General features: G+C 39.4%; 3 protein-coding genes across 4 annotated transcripts in view; 2 read left to right on the top strand and 1 right to left on the bottom strand.

Moving 5' to 3' along the window:
- LOC134185495 (exosome RNA helicase MTR4-like) overlaps nt 1-1,995 on the top strand; it is a 17,610-nt gene extending 15,615 nt beyond the window's left edge. The window contains exons 20-25 of the mRNA XM_062653295.1: nt 725-790; nt 968-1,073; nt 1,144-1,317; nt 1,448-1,493; nt 1,557-1,661; nt 1,727-1,995. Coding sequence (XP_062509279.1) covers nt 725-790; nt 968-1,073; nt 1,144-1,317; nt 1,448-1,493; nt 1,557-1,661; nt 1,727-1,779 — 550 coding nt within the window. The 3' untranslated portion in view covers nt 1,780-1,995. The remainder of the gene's footprint in view (nt 1-724; nt 791-967; nt 1,074-1,143; nt 1,318-1,447; nt 1,494-1,556; nt 1,662-1,726) is intronic.
- LOC134185494 (uncharacterized) lies at nt 1,979-14,699 on the top strand. The gene is made up of 24 exons (XM_062653294.1): nt 1,979-2,780; nt 2,852-2,899; nt 3,384-3,517; nt 3,571-3,705; nt 3,759-3,839; nt 4,547-4,658; nt 4,726-4,851; nt 4,908-4,991; nt 5,045-5,143; nt 6,901-6,978; nt 7,035-7,281; nt 7,543-7,638; nt 7,709-7,794; nt 9,319-9,375; nt 9,433-9,580; nt 9,641-9,736; nt 9,937-10,117; nt 11,825-11,962; nt 12,695-12,990; nt 13,431-13,616; nt 13,826-13,985; nt 14,038-14,087; nt 14,148-14,252; nt 14,366-14,699. Exons 1-24 carry the CDS (start codon nt 1,979-1,981, stop codon nt 14,553-14,555), a joined length of 3,735 nt encoding a protein of 1,244 aa, XP_062509278.1. The 3' UTR covers nt 14,556-14,699.
- LOC134185498 (exosome complex component RRP40-like) lies at nt 14,622-16,279 on the bottom strand. Of its 2 annotated transcripts, XM_062653300.1 has the most exons (4): nt 16,096-16,279; nt 15,985-16,036; nt 15,887-15,927; nt 14,622-14,975 (listed from the first exon to the last, which is right to left on the bottom strand). In XM_062653300.1, the coding sequence occupies exons 1-4, from the start codon at nt 16,276-16,278 to the stop codon at nt 14,622-14,624; spliced, it is 630 nt and encodes a 209-aa protein (XP_062509284.1). In that variant the 5' UTR covers nt 16,279. The 2 variants fall into 2 exon arrangements, with proteins under 2 accessions (XP_062509284.1, XP_062509283.1); XM_062653299.1 differs by having other exon boundaries at nt 15,887-16,036.

The following is a 16,279-nucleotide window of genomic DNA, read 5'->3' as shown; positions in this document are numbered from 1 at the left end:
AGCCATTTGTTGGCTTGGCTGTGGCAGTGTTTGTTTTGTTTTGAGTTTGCTTGCCACATTTCTTGATTTATTCAGCTGGATGGTGTTGACATAGAAGGACTTCTAACAGGCGTGGCAGGGTAGAAACATTCACCCAGCCATAATGTACAACAATATCTGTCTAGTGAACGTTATGCAGTACACATGGTACCTATGTTAATTCATTGCATCTTTGGCAACCTTACATCTCCTCATGGTATTGTAACAATTTTTCTCAAGTTTAATGTACTGTTTTACACATACAACAGATGATGTCTTTCTTGATACGATTCGAGTGTGACATCTTTTTTTATTCTGGCAGCTGTAGTTGTCTAAAGAGTGGCACTTTTTATAATAGCTAGTTACTCTTGTAGTGTTCTTTTCTTGTACTCAATCTGACTTGCTTGGGTATGAAGTGTCTACGGATGATGTCTTTCTTAATCGGATATGAAGGCATCTTTGACATTGTGTTCTACTTTGACAACTGCAGTTCTTTATTTTAAAAGTGGCACCTCTTTATTACAAGCTGCCATTATTTCAGAGCTTGCTGGTTGGCTCATTGATTGATTTTAGCTTATTTGTTTATTTGTGTAGTTGTTTCTTTTCTTCTATGCATTTATTTGTCAGCCAGGTTGTTTGATTGCTATTGTTCCTTATTTTTTGTTTGTGTTGTGCATTTCATTACAGTTTGGCTTGTATGTTATAGACTTGGCTATGCAACTGCTGCAGACGTTATTGAGCTGAAAGGCAGGGTAGCATGTGAAATCAGCAGGTATGAGCTGTGCAAGAGAACTTTTACACTAAGTTGCTAAATTGAAGCATTACTCTTTATTATAATGTTTATGTTTTGCCAATGTCTTGTGCAAAATGACTGACAGTTGACTGTTGAAGTTACAAGTAGAGCATATACTGTACAGTAATTTATTGTCTCATATTGTAATATCTTTAGTGGTGACTGTTTGGTCTTGGGAGAGATGATTTTTAATGGAACATTCAATGACCTTCCTGTAGAGCAAAGTGTCGCTTTGCTGTCATGTTTTGTGTTTGAGGAAACGGTGGGTATATTGTGGAGTTCTACTAATGATGACTTGTTCTGAAAGTAATTATATTATGGCTTTGTTGAAGGATGAAATGAAGTCAAGATTGTCTGAAGAATTGGCTGCTCCTCTTCGTGTGATGAGAGACACAGCAAGACGAATAGCGCGAGTTTGCATTGAAGCAAAGATGGATGTTGATGAGGAGCAATATGTCCAATCATTTAAAACAGGGTTAATGGATGTCGTGTATGCTTGGGCAAAGGTCTGGAATTACAAAATCAGCACAGATAATTACATTTGTAGAATCTGAATACCATAGTATTTGTTTACGACATGCATAGCATTTTATATTATTGGCTCATCCCACAAACTTAGTACTTAAATTTTTGTAGGGATCAACATTTGCTCAGCTGTGTAAAATGACTGAAGTATTTGAAGGTTACTAACGTTTGGTTGTGATTGAGGTTGTAATTGTGTTTTCAGTGACCTGTACATCAATAGGAAGTATTATTCGATGTATGCGACGCATTGAAGAACTGCTAAGAGACTTGTGTCAAGCTTCTAAAGCTATAGGCAACACAGAGCTAGAGAATAAGTTTGCTGAAGGTATTTGATATAGCAAAATTAAATCTATTATGAAGTTATGATGGCGTTGTTGTTGCATTTGTCAGGTATAACCAAAATCAAGAGAGACATTGCATTTGCAGCAAGCCTTTATCTGTGATCTCACAGTTATTTCTACCTGTACATGTAATTGGATTAGTTGACATATTTACGTAAATTTGTTTTGTGTGAGAAAATAGCCTCGCTACTTATTGCGTGCGAGCTGCAGACTTCCGGATTTGATTATCCGGGACTTTTAAGTCGTTAGTTGTATTTGGTTATCCGGGACTTCCATGTGGTTAGGTTAGAGTTGGCAGTAAATGGAGGTGAAGCGGTACCGGGCGGCGTATTCGTTTGATGCTCGTACAGAAAGGGAATTGAGTATAAGTGTAGGTGACTTTATCGATGTCGAGCAAAAGTCTAATGGAGAATGGCCAAATGATCAGCGTTGGATGGTTGGAATCAGTCAGAAAACTGGAAAGTCGGGAGAAGTACCTGGAAATTATTTGGAATTTGTGGAAATGTTAGCTCATCAGCCCAATTCGCGAAATGCGGCTTCTCCCGTTGGAAGCCACGCCTCTATCGATAGACCATTGACTCAAGTTCGCCCGAAACCTAAGCCACGTACTGTTTCTATGCATAGTAAACTGAACCAGAGGGTGCAACCGCAACCTGCTCCGCTTCGTTCTCTAACAGTGAGAAACGCTCCGCAAACTGTGACCACGCCTCCTGTTTCTGCACCTGCCAGGGGTGAACTTACCAGTTCAAGTGGTCCACAGCGGCCTCCCCGGTTACTTCGAGTCAGCAGTACTAGTTCTTCTGTACCTGCGATTCCAAAGAGGCAGTCGTTTAAGTATGCTGCTGCTCCTGGTGAAGACAGACGAGAGCACAGCAAATCAGAAAGCTGCATTGAAATTCCTCCACCTGTTGCTCCTCGAAGGAAAGTAGATGTAGTTGTTGAAGCAAATGACTCTTCTGTAGTTTTGCCCATGGAGCCTCCTCCTTTGGCTCCTCGACGACAACAACTTGAAACCAGTAAAACAGTCTCTACAGTTTCTGACAATGTAGCTGAGCACGACTTATTCGAGGCGCATTTCCCGAAACCAACTTACTGCAAGCACTGTAAGGCATAGTGTTGATTAGCCTATAGCTGTGTAGAAACTATTTAGTAGTAATTGACTATATACTTCTAGGTGACTGTTTTATTTGGGGTCATGGGAAGACTGGACTCAAGTGTTCAAGTAGACTATCATGATTTATACTTTTGTTTATTTATTGTATACTGTGTGTGTGTGTGTGTGTGTGTGTGTGTGTGTGTGTGTGTGTGTGTGTGTGTGTGTGTGTTTGTGTGTGTGTGTGTGTGTGTGTGCACGTGTGCATGTGTTTTGTGTGTGTGGTATTATGTATTGTCTGCTATGATGTATTTAGGGTCAGTATGTATGCAATTACAACAGTAACTACCTTCTAACTGGTTATTTCTGCTGTCTTAAATTTCTGCGATTTGAGAATTTACACAATAGTTTTAGTCACTGTGAATTAAATTCTACGTTCCAACCAGGAAGACAGTAACTGGTACACATATAGGTATGTGTTGGAACAGTGACTGCCTGGGACTCTGAGGATAAGCCTAAATATCTGTGAATTTTATTTGTGCGCTCTGCGATTTCTTCACAGAATTATCATGATCGCAGAAATAACCGGTTATACAGTATTGGATTTGTTTAGAATGTGACTTTGCTTGCCATGTTGGATGCAAAGATGCTGCAATTCAAAGTAATTCTTGTACTCCCAATGCTAAAGATGGTTTTTATGATGAGGAGGAGGAAGAGGAAGTACAAGAGTACACTGACGTTGTTGATGTGAGACGTGTGTGTAAACACTGATATCCTTTTTATTGTTATAACTGTTGTAGTCTCACTTGGAATGGAAAGTAAGTGACGTTCAAAAGTGGATGGTTGCTATCAACTTGGAGGAATATGCATTTCTGTTTCTTGAAAAACAAATTGATGGAAAAAATCTAGATCAGCTAAATGACAAGGGATTGCAGGTCAGTTTAGGTGTCATTACGTTATACTGTGCCATAATAGTTGTTTTCTAAAGGAAATGGGAATATGGGATCCTGTTCATAGACAGATGATGATGGAGACTATAAATGAGCTATGCCGTGGATCGTCATCTGTGGTTAGCACATTTATTTTATACTTCATGAATACCAGAGTAGTCATTTAGATTTCCTGAGTATGGTGTGAGGTTCATTAATTCTAACACAGGCCCGGCCACTTGTTACTCTTCACTACATCATGTAAACAAAGAGTTACTGTAATGCTAAGGGTAAAACACCAAATTTCTGTACCTGCGATTACATTACATGAAACATGCATGAACCTGGTGTAAGGTATTAACCTATTAGGTGACATGCACATAGGCTTATATTTTCAAAGCTTACAAACAATGTGTTGGCTTGATTAGTTTGAAGTGCAATAAAGGTTTTATGTGTAACTCCTAGAATCGCTGAAAAACTCTATGCGTTTAGGCTTTTAAATATTCGGATGAGCTTTGAACAAGATCTTATTTAGGTGGCAGCTTTGTTACTAATTAAGATAACCAATCAGCATTTTATGGCGTTTTGCAAGACATTGCTCCTGTTTCTTTGCGTGACACATACATTAGTGATTTGACTTCTGTTTGACTGAGGGATCTTGACATCTGTGTCTTTATTTGAAATGATCAATATGATGTCATAAAGGCTTAGAAGACAATAACCTGCAATGGAAAAGTGTCAATCAGACCCCACCATGCTGGGTGTCAGTATATATGATTATTCCTAATTATTTATGACGAGTGTAGTTAGTGTCATTGATGTAAGTAAATGTTTGTGTCATGGATAGAAATCTACACGTCCATCAGCGGATGATGTTGATACTCGTCGAAGTAGCTCAGAAGCAATTCAGAAGAAGAAGAATCGTTTGTCAGCAGCATCATTGTTTAGCATGGGAACACGTCAGTAGTGTTTCAATCGCTCATTTTTACTGTAATGAGTTTCTAACTGTTGTGTACATGTGTATAGAGGCGACGACTGATAAACATGTGAATGGTCACAGTTTTAAGACGCACTCTTATTCAATGCCAACCTGGTGTGACAAATGTGGCAAATTTCTCTGGGGATTAGTGAGGCAAGGAGTGCAGTGCAAAGGTTGCAATATTGCATGCATAGTTGTTGTTGTTTAATGAAGTTGCAGTTTGTAACAGAATGCAGTTATAATTGTCATCGTATGTGCATGACTGTTGCCGTACCTTACTGTGTGCCAAAGCCCAAAAAAGGCAAGCAAAAAGGTAAGAAATTTGCTAATGATTTGCAATTGGATTTGATGATCTGTTGCTGATAGTGCCGATGTTTGGTTCTGAGCTTGAAGATGCAATGAAAGATCCTAATTTAGAGGCACCTATTATAGTGATCAAATGCATAGAAGCTGTTGACAAAAGAGGTAATTCGAATCTACAACAGTCTATAACGCTGTTTCTACAAATGTCTACTTGAATGCATGCCTACTTGTTTTGATAGTTGATATTCATATGCCAAACTGTGTGACTTTAAGAAACGAGTTGATGTAGCACAAGGTATATGTGTTCTAGCTAGGAGAGACTCAGCTATCATGTCCAAAATTCTTATTTTGCAGAGGGGAATATAACGCCCGGACACCTGATATTGTCCATGTCCGGCCATATATTGTGTTGACCGGACATTGGTTACTTAGACAGTCACACCCAAATGGCATGATCCGGACACTTATGAGTCAGACAATGTGCACTATCGGAGACTATGATCCCTTGCTCTCACAGGATAATTGGATAATGACCATTTCTACTTAGCTATATGTCCTTGATATGCAAGAGTGTTATCTTTTGGTTTCCTTTGTAGGAAGGGCTTAATTAAATAATTTAATAAACAGATGCCAGACCTGGTGGTTTCTAATGATTCCGAGATCATCGCCAAGGTCCAAAAAAGTTCACGCTTATGGGGTCATAGACAGTAAGCTTTTGTGCGAAGTGGTGAGACGGGTTACTGAGACACGAGTTGCTGTAAAATACAAATTTCACCTATAAATTTCACCTACAATTCGCAAAGCACAGCCTTGATAATAAAATGAAGGAGCGACTAGGTTGGTGTGACACCAAACTTCTTTGTCATATAATTGCCTTTCTTGACACCCAAACATGACAAAGAATACCTAATGTTCAAACTTCTGAGCATGACAGTGAAGACGAGAACGTTGATGATAATGCAGAGGTTAGAGAAGCTGTAGAAGCTCTTGCTGTTCATTTTGCCAAACCACTAGAAAGCAAAGGGGTTAATTAATATTCTTGCTCTTCATGTTGAGGAGGTAGTCCATTATACTAGAAAATATCTGCGCATCAGCAAGGTGTGCTATGAGTCTGTGTGGTACATACTTCACACCTTTCCAGACATAGTATTAGTCTTCCCATCACTACCACACATGTTGAAAGGATGTTTTTGTCGCTGAAACTGATCAAGACAGACTGGCGCCAGCATGAGAAACACCACATTGTCTGACCTTATGGAAGTATACCACGAAGGACCAACACTTGAAAACTTTCATGCTGATGCCGCTATTCAGCTGTGGTGGGAAGGATGCAAGACCAACCGCCGTCCTAATCAAGGCTTTACAGAGCAAGGAAAACTGGAGAATTGGTCCAAGACGATAGCACTAGCAGCTTTAGTTTAGATGACTGGGACGTGGCATAATCTTCTAAGGCCGTGTCTACAAATAAGAAGGGTCTGACCGAATACAATTTTGCACATCGTTGTGCTAGGTTTCCCTGTTAATGTTCTGCTATTGTCTCACATAATTATAGTGCACTTTCAAGTTTGTCTTTTGAGGTTTCATAATTTTTTCCTAGACGTTATTGTAACGCAATAAATGATTGCCTTGCAGCAATATTGTCTCAAGTTGTTCTGGTTATTGTCATGCTTTGTATATATGTCAAATAATAAAGAGTGTTGTTTGCGGGCTCAAAATTTGATACAATGGGCGTAGTCTAAAATGGGCATGGCTTATTTCCTTATATTCTGCTCTGTTTTGTATGCATGTGATGTGATGATGCCTATGGGGCATTGTTTCTGTGGTATTGCGTATTCATATTTGGTTTCTAATTTTGTGCTATTTGTTTGATCACTCACACTAAAGCAGTGAATAAATTTTCAGGTTTCTTTTGCATGCAGGTCTAGATGCTGAAGGTATTTATCGTGTGAGTGCCAGCCAGATGGATATTAACAGATTGAAACAAGCATTTAATGATGGTCCGATATTATTGCATGCTTTGCTGTATTTGTAACTACACCTTATGTTTTTGCAGATCCATACAAAGTCAACTTGGATGACAGTCACTGGTCTGACATTCACACAGCATCTGGTTGTCTCAAAATGTATTTTAGGGAGTTACCAACACCGCTATTTACATACAACCTATATGATGACTTTATATCAGCGGCATCAGTATCAGTAAGTGAAGAACTGAAATATGAAAGAATTAAGGAAGTCATCAGTAGATTGCCAGAGCAAAATCAAGATGTTCTTACTGTGTTAATGCAGCACTTAACAAGGTAATCTTATAAACTAACAGTAAAATCTGTGTTTTAAACGTTTTCTTTTAAATCTCTTGAGACAAAGTTTGAGCTAGAACATATATAGTAGTCACACACACACACACACACACACACACACACACACACACACACACACACACACACACACACACACACACACACACACACACACACACACACACACACACACACACACACAAGCATGCGCAAGTTCATTTCTTATGTGTTCATCTTATTTGCTCTTGTGTGTTATTACAGGGTTGTGCAGAATGCATCTGTAAACATGATGACAGCTCATAATCTTGCTGTTGTCTTTGGTCCAACTCTTCTTCGTCCTAGATCAGAAGATGTGATGTCAGTTTATTGCATGTTGTTTTTTGCTTGATGGATTGTCACTTTCACTGTTTGTTCTGATTTTGATTAGGAAAGCTGTAGCAAACAGTGGCACTCACATTACAATTGTTGAATTGTGTTTGACTCAGGGATATTGGTTGGAAGAAGAGGATGATGGTAAACACTTGCACTTGTACATAACTTTGTTCACTCAGGAGCATATGTAGGGCTGACATTTATAGATACTGTTACAAATTGTTGCAAAATCATGCAGTGAATTTGACAGTAATGAGCATTTCGTACTTACGTACAGTAGGAGGATATATCACGTATCAAACATGTGACTTGATGGTGTCTGGAGAAGTGCTTTCTTTATACACTTACCTCACATTAAATGTTCAAACATACACAACAATGGCCTTGAAAACGTTATAATTATTATGAAAGCTGGGACAGCTGTAATGTGTTTTAATTGCAAAAGGTACTTGTTCAGTGTGGGACAGCATAACCCATATACCTGTGCACTCAATTTCCGAAAGTGTTTGTTTTGAATGTGGATTGGCTTGCTTGTTTGAAATTTTATTCGGTGGTGTAAGCTACAATGGGACAGGCTGTTGAAGTAGGAAAAACACGCTCATGAACACTAATGCAATCAAGTTCACGAGGGTACATTGGACCCATAATTTACAATTTTTCTTTGAAAAATGAAAGATTGGTGTAAGTTTGTTGCAAAATTGAAGACAGACTGCTAGTGTGATGCACAACCTAACTGCAGAAATGGATTTGTTAACTTGGTCACTATTGAGGTAGTTCAAGTACCAGTGATGATCTCCAAAAAGGCACACTTTGTAGTATAACATTTTATATAGGTGCTACCAGACTTCAAACAGGTACAGTGTACCAGACGCAGGTATATAGCCTCACATAACTAAACGTCCTCAGAAGCAGACTTTTAATTATATTATTTTTGAATGCTGTGTGTAATGACATACAAAATACTTGACATAGCCACTAATCTGAAAGTTTTTATACTTACTGATCGAAACCAACTCCAAATGAAAGAGTACATGTTATTGTTTTCTGTCTGACGTAAGGACTTGGCATTTAATTATTGGAGCTGGTGACATGTGCTTTACTCTATCTTCTATTGAGTCTCCTCTTCTTTGGATAGGTTGCATTTTAGCCATTTCTATTCATTGCTAGTACATGCTCTAATAGCTTTTGCTTACTTTGGCATGTGATTTTATGATGACAGACAGTAAGGGGTTATGGAAACGTGTTTATGGCTGTGCTATATGTCACTGACCAGTCATAAATGCAACTGTGCTTTTTACTAGCCATGCTATCATCGATCAGTCCTTGAGTATATTAATCTTTGGTACCTTAAAAGCCACATAGATGAGACTGACATCATCATGTAAGCCGGCCATTATGTAACGATCACATGCATATGAAAGGGGCCAATAGTGCATTCTAAAAGCATTGTTAATGTTGCAGGGTGTAATGCTGTCATGCTTTGTAGCGATCAAAGTTCAGCCAACTGCTTGTCATGACTTTGTCTTGTAGACAGTTACCATGTAGTAATTATATGATATGATGACATGGACTATCATGTGACTCTATGAGGTGTTAAGACTGAACTATTTAGAAACAATTGGTTCTGATGCACAGCCATATAACACTCTATTTACTGTCCACTAGAAATGGATGCATTGTATGAACCACCATCAGAAATTTTGCAACGAAGAGCAAACAGAGGCAATTCATTTTTTTCTGTACTTTGATTTGGGAACAATGAATGTAACTGTCATGCAGAAATGCAATTGAAGTCTGGACTAAAGCCTTCTCCAACGCCTCCAAAATCTAGACAGACAGCTAATAACAAGTCTATTTCAAAAGGTTCTGGTGAGTCGCATTCTTTTGATTTGACAGAATGCCCTTGGTATTGGGGAAGCATATCAAGGTAAACCATAGATTTCTCTACGTACATATTATACATCAGTCGTGGTGATTGTATTGACAGAGACAGTGTAACTGAAAAACTTCGTGAACAGCCAGATGGCTCATTCTTAGTGAGAGATGCACAGCAAGTTCGAGGAGAATATACTCTTACTGTCAGGTTTGCTAATTTTCAGTATGTTGTTATCGCATGCTGCACATCTGCTGTGTGGTAAGCTCTGTTTTTCGGTAAACAGTACACGTGTACTTACGTTTGCCTTCTCAATATTATGAGTACGTTTGTTTGCATGTTAGTCAGTTTGTCTCAATTTTGTGGTTCACTTATTTCTCTTTTTACAAGACTTTCTGTTGCTTTTTTAGGAAGGGTGGGATGAATAAGTTAGTTCGCATTCGGCAAGACAAGGGTCGGTATGGTTTTTCTCTTCCATTGACATTTTCGTCAGTGCCTGAACTGATCATGCATTATCGGAGTCACTCACTGGCATCGTATAACCCACAACTCAACTTGTGTCTCAGTAACCCTGTCTCAAGATTTGTAACGGTATGTTTTCTCTTGTAACTCCTGACAAAATAGTTGTCAATTGCATTAATTTAGTTGGGATAGTGAAAGATGTTCGTATTTGCAATTCCACTTGATGTTGCTGTACATTCAAGATGTCACTATTTACAGTAGTTATGCTGCATTCTCACATGGGCATGCATGTGCGCATATGTTATGTGCATGTTGTGTGTGTGTGTGTGTGTGTGTGTGTGTGTGTGTGTGGTGCTGTAGCTCAATTGGTTAGAGAGTTCATTTGGAGAATGAAAACATCCGGGACCTTGCAGGGTTGCAGGTTCAAGTCACAGTGATGGCGAGCTATGGCATAATTTCCTTAAACAAGAAACTTACACACAATTGCTTCTCTCAACTCAGGAGTATAAATGAGTACCTGGTCATTGACTGGGGTGGACATGATCGACCGATGGCTTGGCAAAACATCATGCAAATAACATCATGCAGCAGCGGGTACTTGTGGGCCTTGATGTCCAGCCAGTCCCAGAGCTGTGCCCGCCGTCAGTGCACCTGGATCACTCCGGCCAAGCTCCAGGTGGATTGTAGTGCTGGTACTAACCCTCCACATAGCACATGGAGGCCCTGTCTCTAGAGGCAGGGGAGCTATCTCTGCAACTGACCTTAAGGTTAACGTCAAATGACATGGAGGGCTTAACATTTATTTGTCCATTTGTCCACAAAGCTAGTGTTGCTTTTGGTAGCTTAACAGGATGGCTTTGGAATGAACATGGAATAAGCATAGTTACGAAAGTGATGGTATATCGTGCTGTTATTATTGCCACTCTACTCTATGGTTGTGAGACCCAGACTTTCTACTGGAGACACATCAGACAACTAGACATATTCCACATGCGCTGTCTCTGCAAGATAGCGAATATCAAATTGCAAGATCGACTACCCAACACGGAGGTTTTGAAAAAATGTGAAACATTGGGAATCGAAGCAGTTCTTGTGCAGTCCCAACTTTGTTGGTGTGGACATGTGTGTCGCATGAGAGGCTGCCCCAAAGCTGTCTTTTACGGTCAGCTAAGAGGTGGAAGTAGATCAGCTGGAGGACAGAAGTTGTACTATAAAGATACCCTGAAATCCAATATGAAATTATGTGGTGTTGTGAATGTATCCAAATCTGAAAACATTGCATCAGATCGGACATTATGGAGAGCTGTTTGCATGGAGTCAGCTGCAATCTTTGAGGACCAACAAGTTGACTCATTGAAACGAAAAAGACAGAAGACATAAGCCACTCAGCCGTCGCAAACGGGCTACGTATGTGATATGTGGTTGATCCTGTGGGGCTCGGATTGGTTTATACAGACATAGACAAAGCCATGATTGAGATTAGTCGTTCTGACTACTCATTCCATAGTGTGTGTGTGTGTGTGTGTGTGTGTGTGTGTGTGTGTGTGTGTTTGTCAGTTGAAAAACAGGTATTAGCAGGTAAATGTGGGTACGTATGTTTTATTTCATGCTTTAAGTTTAGCAGGGTGCACAGACTGCTCCATGAAATAGTTCATGATTGTCTGTACAGTTCTATTTTTAGCTACTTGTACGTAACTTGTCTAAAGTTGATTAATGCATTAGTGTCCTTACAGTACCATTAGACTTTGCAGTAATTGAAATTTGTAGACACTGTAGTTTGTGTGGTGGTCAGTGTTATTTTTCCAAATTATCATCTGGTGCATTTGAACTTCCTAGAGTCAAGGTGAAGACACAAGTCAAGAGGCTTCTGGCATTGAGATGTTGCTTGAAAGATTGGGCAAGGCAACTGATAATTTTGATGAAAAGAATGCAGAGTACCTCGTGATATCTTCTCGTCTGGAAAAAGTGCAGAAGGTAGAGTATTTCAGAAATAATTAATGTATACAAGCATCATTATCTTTTTGACAAGTTAGTGGAACCATACTGCTGAGGCTTGTATTAAACTAGTCACTGAGCGCATTACAACTAGTGTAACGGAGTATGTACCTATTAAATAAAGGAGCAATGTGATGCTGGCAACACAACTAACTCAGCTGTGTCTGTCAGCTCATCTCAGATACTAGACATGGGCAAGTCATCTTCATCCAAATAGATGTACCATCACATTTATTGAGGGGAATTTTGTTGATTTTTCATGGTGGTGGTGGTGGTGGTGGTGGTGGTGGTGGTGGTGGATGTTGAGGTAGTGGTGGTGATGATCTCAGGTCAACACTGTGGATTGGTGATTCTTTATCATGGGTTCATGGGCCTTGGATTTTGTGTCCAGCAGTGACAGTGAATTTATATCAGGTCACCTGTCTCTTTTTGTACTTGGTGTGTGGTGTTCTTACTGAGGAATAAAACAGTAAGGACAGAAGTTCCTGGATGACCATTGCAGGCATTGAACACTTGTACTATACTATACAATATAGTCATAGAAACCAGCAGTCAATGCAGCTACACGTAATCTGGTGTCCATTTCAACTTCAATGGGTAAAACGAGTATACTCCTTGATGGAAGTTTCTCAGCTATTTCTGGACTCAAAGTGTAGAGTATAACACTATAACTGTACAATGGTCGTAATTGTGATGTTTCGTTTATGACAGGACATTGGGAAGTTGGAGATTCAAATTCGAGCTCAAAGTGAAATTCATCAGATGCTTGGTGAACAGGTCCTTTTGTTGGAACAAATGACAAATCAAGTGACACTCAGTGAGAAAACCAGACTAATAGACAACAGACGATCAGTTGAACAGAAGATGGTTGCTGCTCATGACCGAAAGGGCAGTCTACACAGACAATTTCAAGAGGGTCAGCAAAAACTCAGCCAACTTGAGAAGCAAAGAGAACAAATTAAAGCTCAGATACTGCAGTTCCATAAAGACAAGGACAAATACAGCACGTAGGATATGCATGAAGCTGTGCACATGCAGACTCCCTAGGGAGTCTAAGTCATGCATGCCGCTTTCTAGCTCCAGCCCGCTTTCTAGCTCCAGCCATGGTTTTGCATAGCCAGACCCTTTCCTGCCACATGCATCATTATTGCCTGGAAGTATGATGCGGTGGGGAAAGGGTCTGGCTACGCGCTACTATGACAGTCATCCATGTGTTGTCTGTGTGTTGGTTATTTAATAATAATAATAATAATAATAATAATAATAATAATAATATTTTTTCTCACACCCAAATAGGGTACAGTTCCCACTTGGGCAGACATAAACTACACACGGACAAACTACATATATACACACCACTATCATACATTCACTACAATACATACAAAGAAAAAAGAAATCCCTATCCATCTGTATGGTCATTTTGAAATGTTAATTTTTCTCTCAGAATTCTCTCTCGCCAAATGTCTATGGATGAAGTTAAACGTCGTCTTTATGCACTGAAACGACAGGCTCGTGGTTCTGATCTCTATCAAGCACCTGAAAAGTTAGATCCACACTATAAGTCTCCTAGACTGGCAGCTTCTACAGCTTCCTACGAAATGTACCAAGACATGTTGTACATGTCAGCAGAGTGAGTAGAGCACTATCAGTCTATCACAGTGAAATAACTAGAAGAATAATGAGTGCTTAATCAATTTCAATTAACTAACTTATAATACCTCAACAATAAGTACTCAGTAGTCAAGTTTTAAGTATCTGCACTGTATCTACAAACTTCGACAAAGCTGCTAGTCAGTCCATTATATGTTAACTAAGTACACAACAAGTTATTTGTTACAGTGAGGTACAGGCACAATGGGAACAGCAACAAGTAGGTGCAGAATCTCTTGTCATTCCTCCTAAATCTACCAGCCGTCACTCAGTATCTAGTGTTGATTTGGGATCGTCTAATCATCAACCAGTACGACCCTTTAAGTCCCAACCCATTATACCACCAAGGGTACATAATTCCTTCTATATCTGCTTCAGCTTGCATTTATGCTATTTTTCAGAGTTCATTACCTCTAACAGAAGAGATGTGGTATGCAGGCAACATTTCTCGGTAAGCAGCGTTCACTTTGCTAACACATCTAAATAACAATTAACGATTGTTTCTTGTCAGACAACAAGCATCTGACTGTCTAACTGGATTGAAGAATGCATCATACCTTGTCCGTGCAAGAACACTCAAACGAGGAGAAAACCATATGTACACCATTGACATTGTGTAAGTAACCACCTCATGCTAGCAACTGACAGACTGGCATTGGCAGTCATTAGTCATGACACAGACTGTCGTCAAATCAAGTGTTGTACAGTTTATTTTGTTATGTGTAATAGCTGGTACGGAGGATTGGAGCACATCAAAGTATTTTGTGATTCATCTGGCAAGCTCGGATTCCATCCTGAAAGAGGAGAGCACAGGACACTGCAAGATCTAGTCACTAACTATAAAACAGTGTCGCTCACAAAACACAACCCCAAACTAACCACAACCCTGAAATATCCATACAAAGCTCCTCAACAATGAATAAGTTTTTATTGTGATGGGCATTGTATACAACAAACTACTAGTATTTAGTATGTTGCAGCTGTGTCATGCTTTTGCTACCTGATTGACCATCATTTCTAGCTCATCAAGACTGAGAAATTCAGAGTTTTCTACTATGTTTGATATGATTATTGTATTTGCAACAGACTTGCTTTTCACCCACACACATCCATTCATCCCAACTGCAATCTCAAACGAAAAATGACTGCTCAGTAACTTCAATATTGGGCATTTATCTGCTAGTAGTTTCTGTGCAAGGCCAAGTGAGCAACGAAACATAAAGCCATCAGTAGACAAAACTCCCATTCCATGAGCCTTGCCACTGTGATCAATGCACACCAACTCTGGCTCCATGTCCTTGTTGGCAACATTAATTTCACAATACAGCAGGTCACCAATCTACATTGTACAACACATCAAATGATCAAGGATTACGTGCTTAATTAAATACCTCATACTATGCAAGCAACTAAATGAGCAAGTTCAACGTATAGTCTCGCGTAGCCAGACCCCTTTCCGCCTCGTCATACTTCTGGGTGAAAATGGGTTATCAATTCAAATAAGCAAATAATGTAATAGAATGTATGGTCAAGTTCTCCAAACATTTCTGAACAAAGTAATAAGTATGTTACTACTTTTACACATATGCCAACAGTAGATGCTAGAGAGCTCTTTCCTTCCATAAAGTAATTACTAACAAATAATAAAAACCAGAGTTGTATCTCAATAGCTAAGACGTTAGTGACTACTGTGAATAAATTACAATTTAGCAAGGGCTGCTGCCTGCATGACGCACGCAGACAAAGATCTGTGGAATCTATGGAGCTCCAGCTAGTCTTCAAACTATTGACATTTCCCGACATATCGTTAGCTGCATTGGCACTAACGTTTTGACAAAACTTTTGCCAAGTAGAGAGATTGAAAATCGTTAAATATAAACATGGAAATTGATAAACAATTAAACTATTCAAGACATCTAGATCAAAGACATGCAGCCTATGATATAAACAGAATGAGCACATGCATGCACTCAAGGAAACAAGTCTAGAATTCTAGTGACTTATAGACATCTCAATTCAGCAACAGTGAGAGTCTATTACCACGCTAAGTACGTAATTATAAGTTACCACCCACTTTTTCTATTAGGAGTAACAAAACCTCCTGTAATTAACAACTTATTAAGATCACTTTAGAAAGATATCCTTACAAGTTTACCTAGAGGCTGTCCTAAATATTGAGTGGTACGTGTACGTAGCCAAATCGCGGTGCACACTAGAGTTCAACTTTTAATTTAAGTACAAATACCTGACCTGCACATTTGGTCTGTTTCTTTTCGTGGCTCCTTCAAATGCTAAATATGGCAACATACCAGGTTGGCTACAACCAATATCAACTCGAAAGTTGTCACCAGGTTTGCCTATCACAACTCCAATTACGCGCTCTTTCACCAAAGGAGCATACTAAAAAATGTCACGTAACCACGAAAACAAGCATTTGTATAAAAATAAAATAAAATAACCTTTTTGTGGTTGATATCAATCCAATAAATGTTTGGCTTTCTGAACCGTAGGACACCAAACTTACTCGCTAAAATCTTGGCATGCTCTACACGTACACCTGGTCCCAATCTGAGCTGAACATCTCCAGAAACAACGCCAAGTACGTCACCAGGCAAGACAACGCTCCCTGCAACAGCGTCCATT

Source organism: Corticium candelabrum, chromosome 10, assembly GCF_963422355.1.
Source record: "Corticium candelabrum chromosome 10, ooCorCand1.1, whole genome shotgun sequence".
In the NCBI taxonomy this organism is placed as follows: domain Eukaryota; kingdom Metazoa; phylum Porifera; class Homoscleromorpha; order Homosclerophorida; family Plakinidae; genus Corticium; species Corticium candelabrum.
Note: the sequence above shows the minus strand (reverse complement) of the source record. Positions and strands in the feature narration are given on the sequence as shown.

Bases quoted from the DNA above. Each gene is read 5' to 3' on its own strand.
- LOC134185494 (XM_062653294.1), top strand. From the start codon at position 1,979: ATGGAGGTGAAGCGGTACCGGGCGGCGTATTCGTTTGATGCTCGTACA. The intron at 3,518-3,570 runs GTGAGACGTGTG...TAACTGTTGTAG, and splicing joins AGTACACTGACGTTGTTGAT to TCTCACTTGGAATGGAAAGT. The intron at 13,986-14,037 runs GTACATAATTCC...GCTATTTTTCAG, and splicing joins AACCCATTATACCACCAAGG to AGTTCATTACCTCTAACAGA.
- LOC134185498 (XM_062653299.1), bottom strand. From the start codon at position 16,278: ATGGACGCTGTTGCAGGGAGCGTTGTCTTGCCTGGTGACGTACTTGGC. The intron at 16,037-16,095 runs GTTATTTTATTT...GACATTTTTTAG, and splicing joins TTGATATCAACCACAAAAAG to TATGCTCCTTTGGTGAAAGA. The intron at 14,976-15,886 runs GTCAGGTATTTG...TGTACAATGTAG, and splicing joins GAAACAGACCAAATGTGCAG to ATTGGTGACCTGCTGTATTG.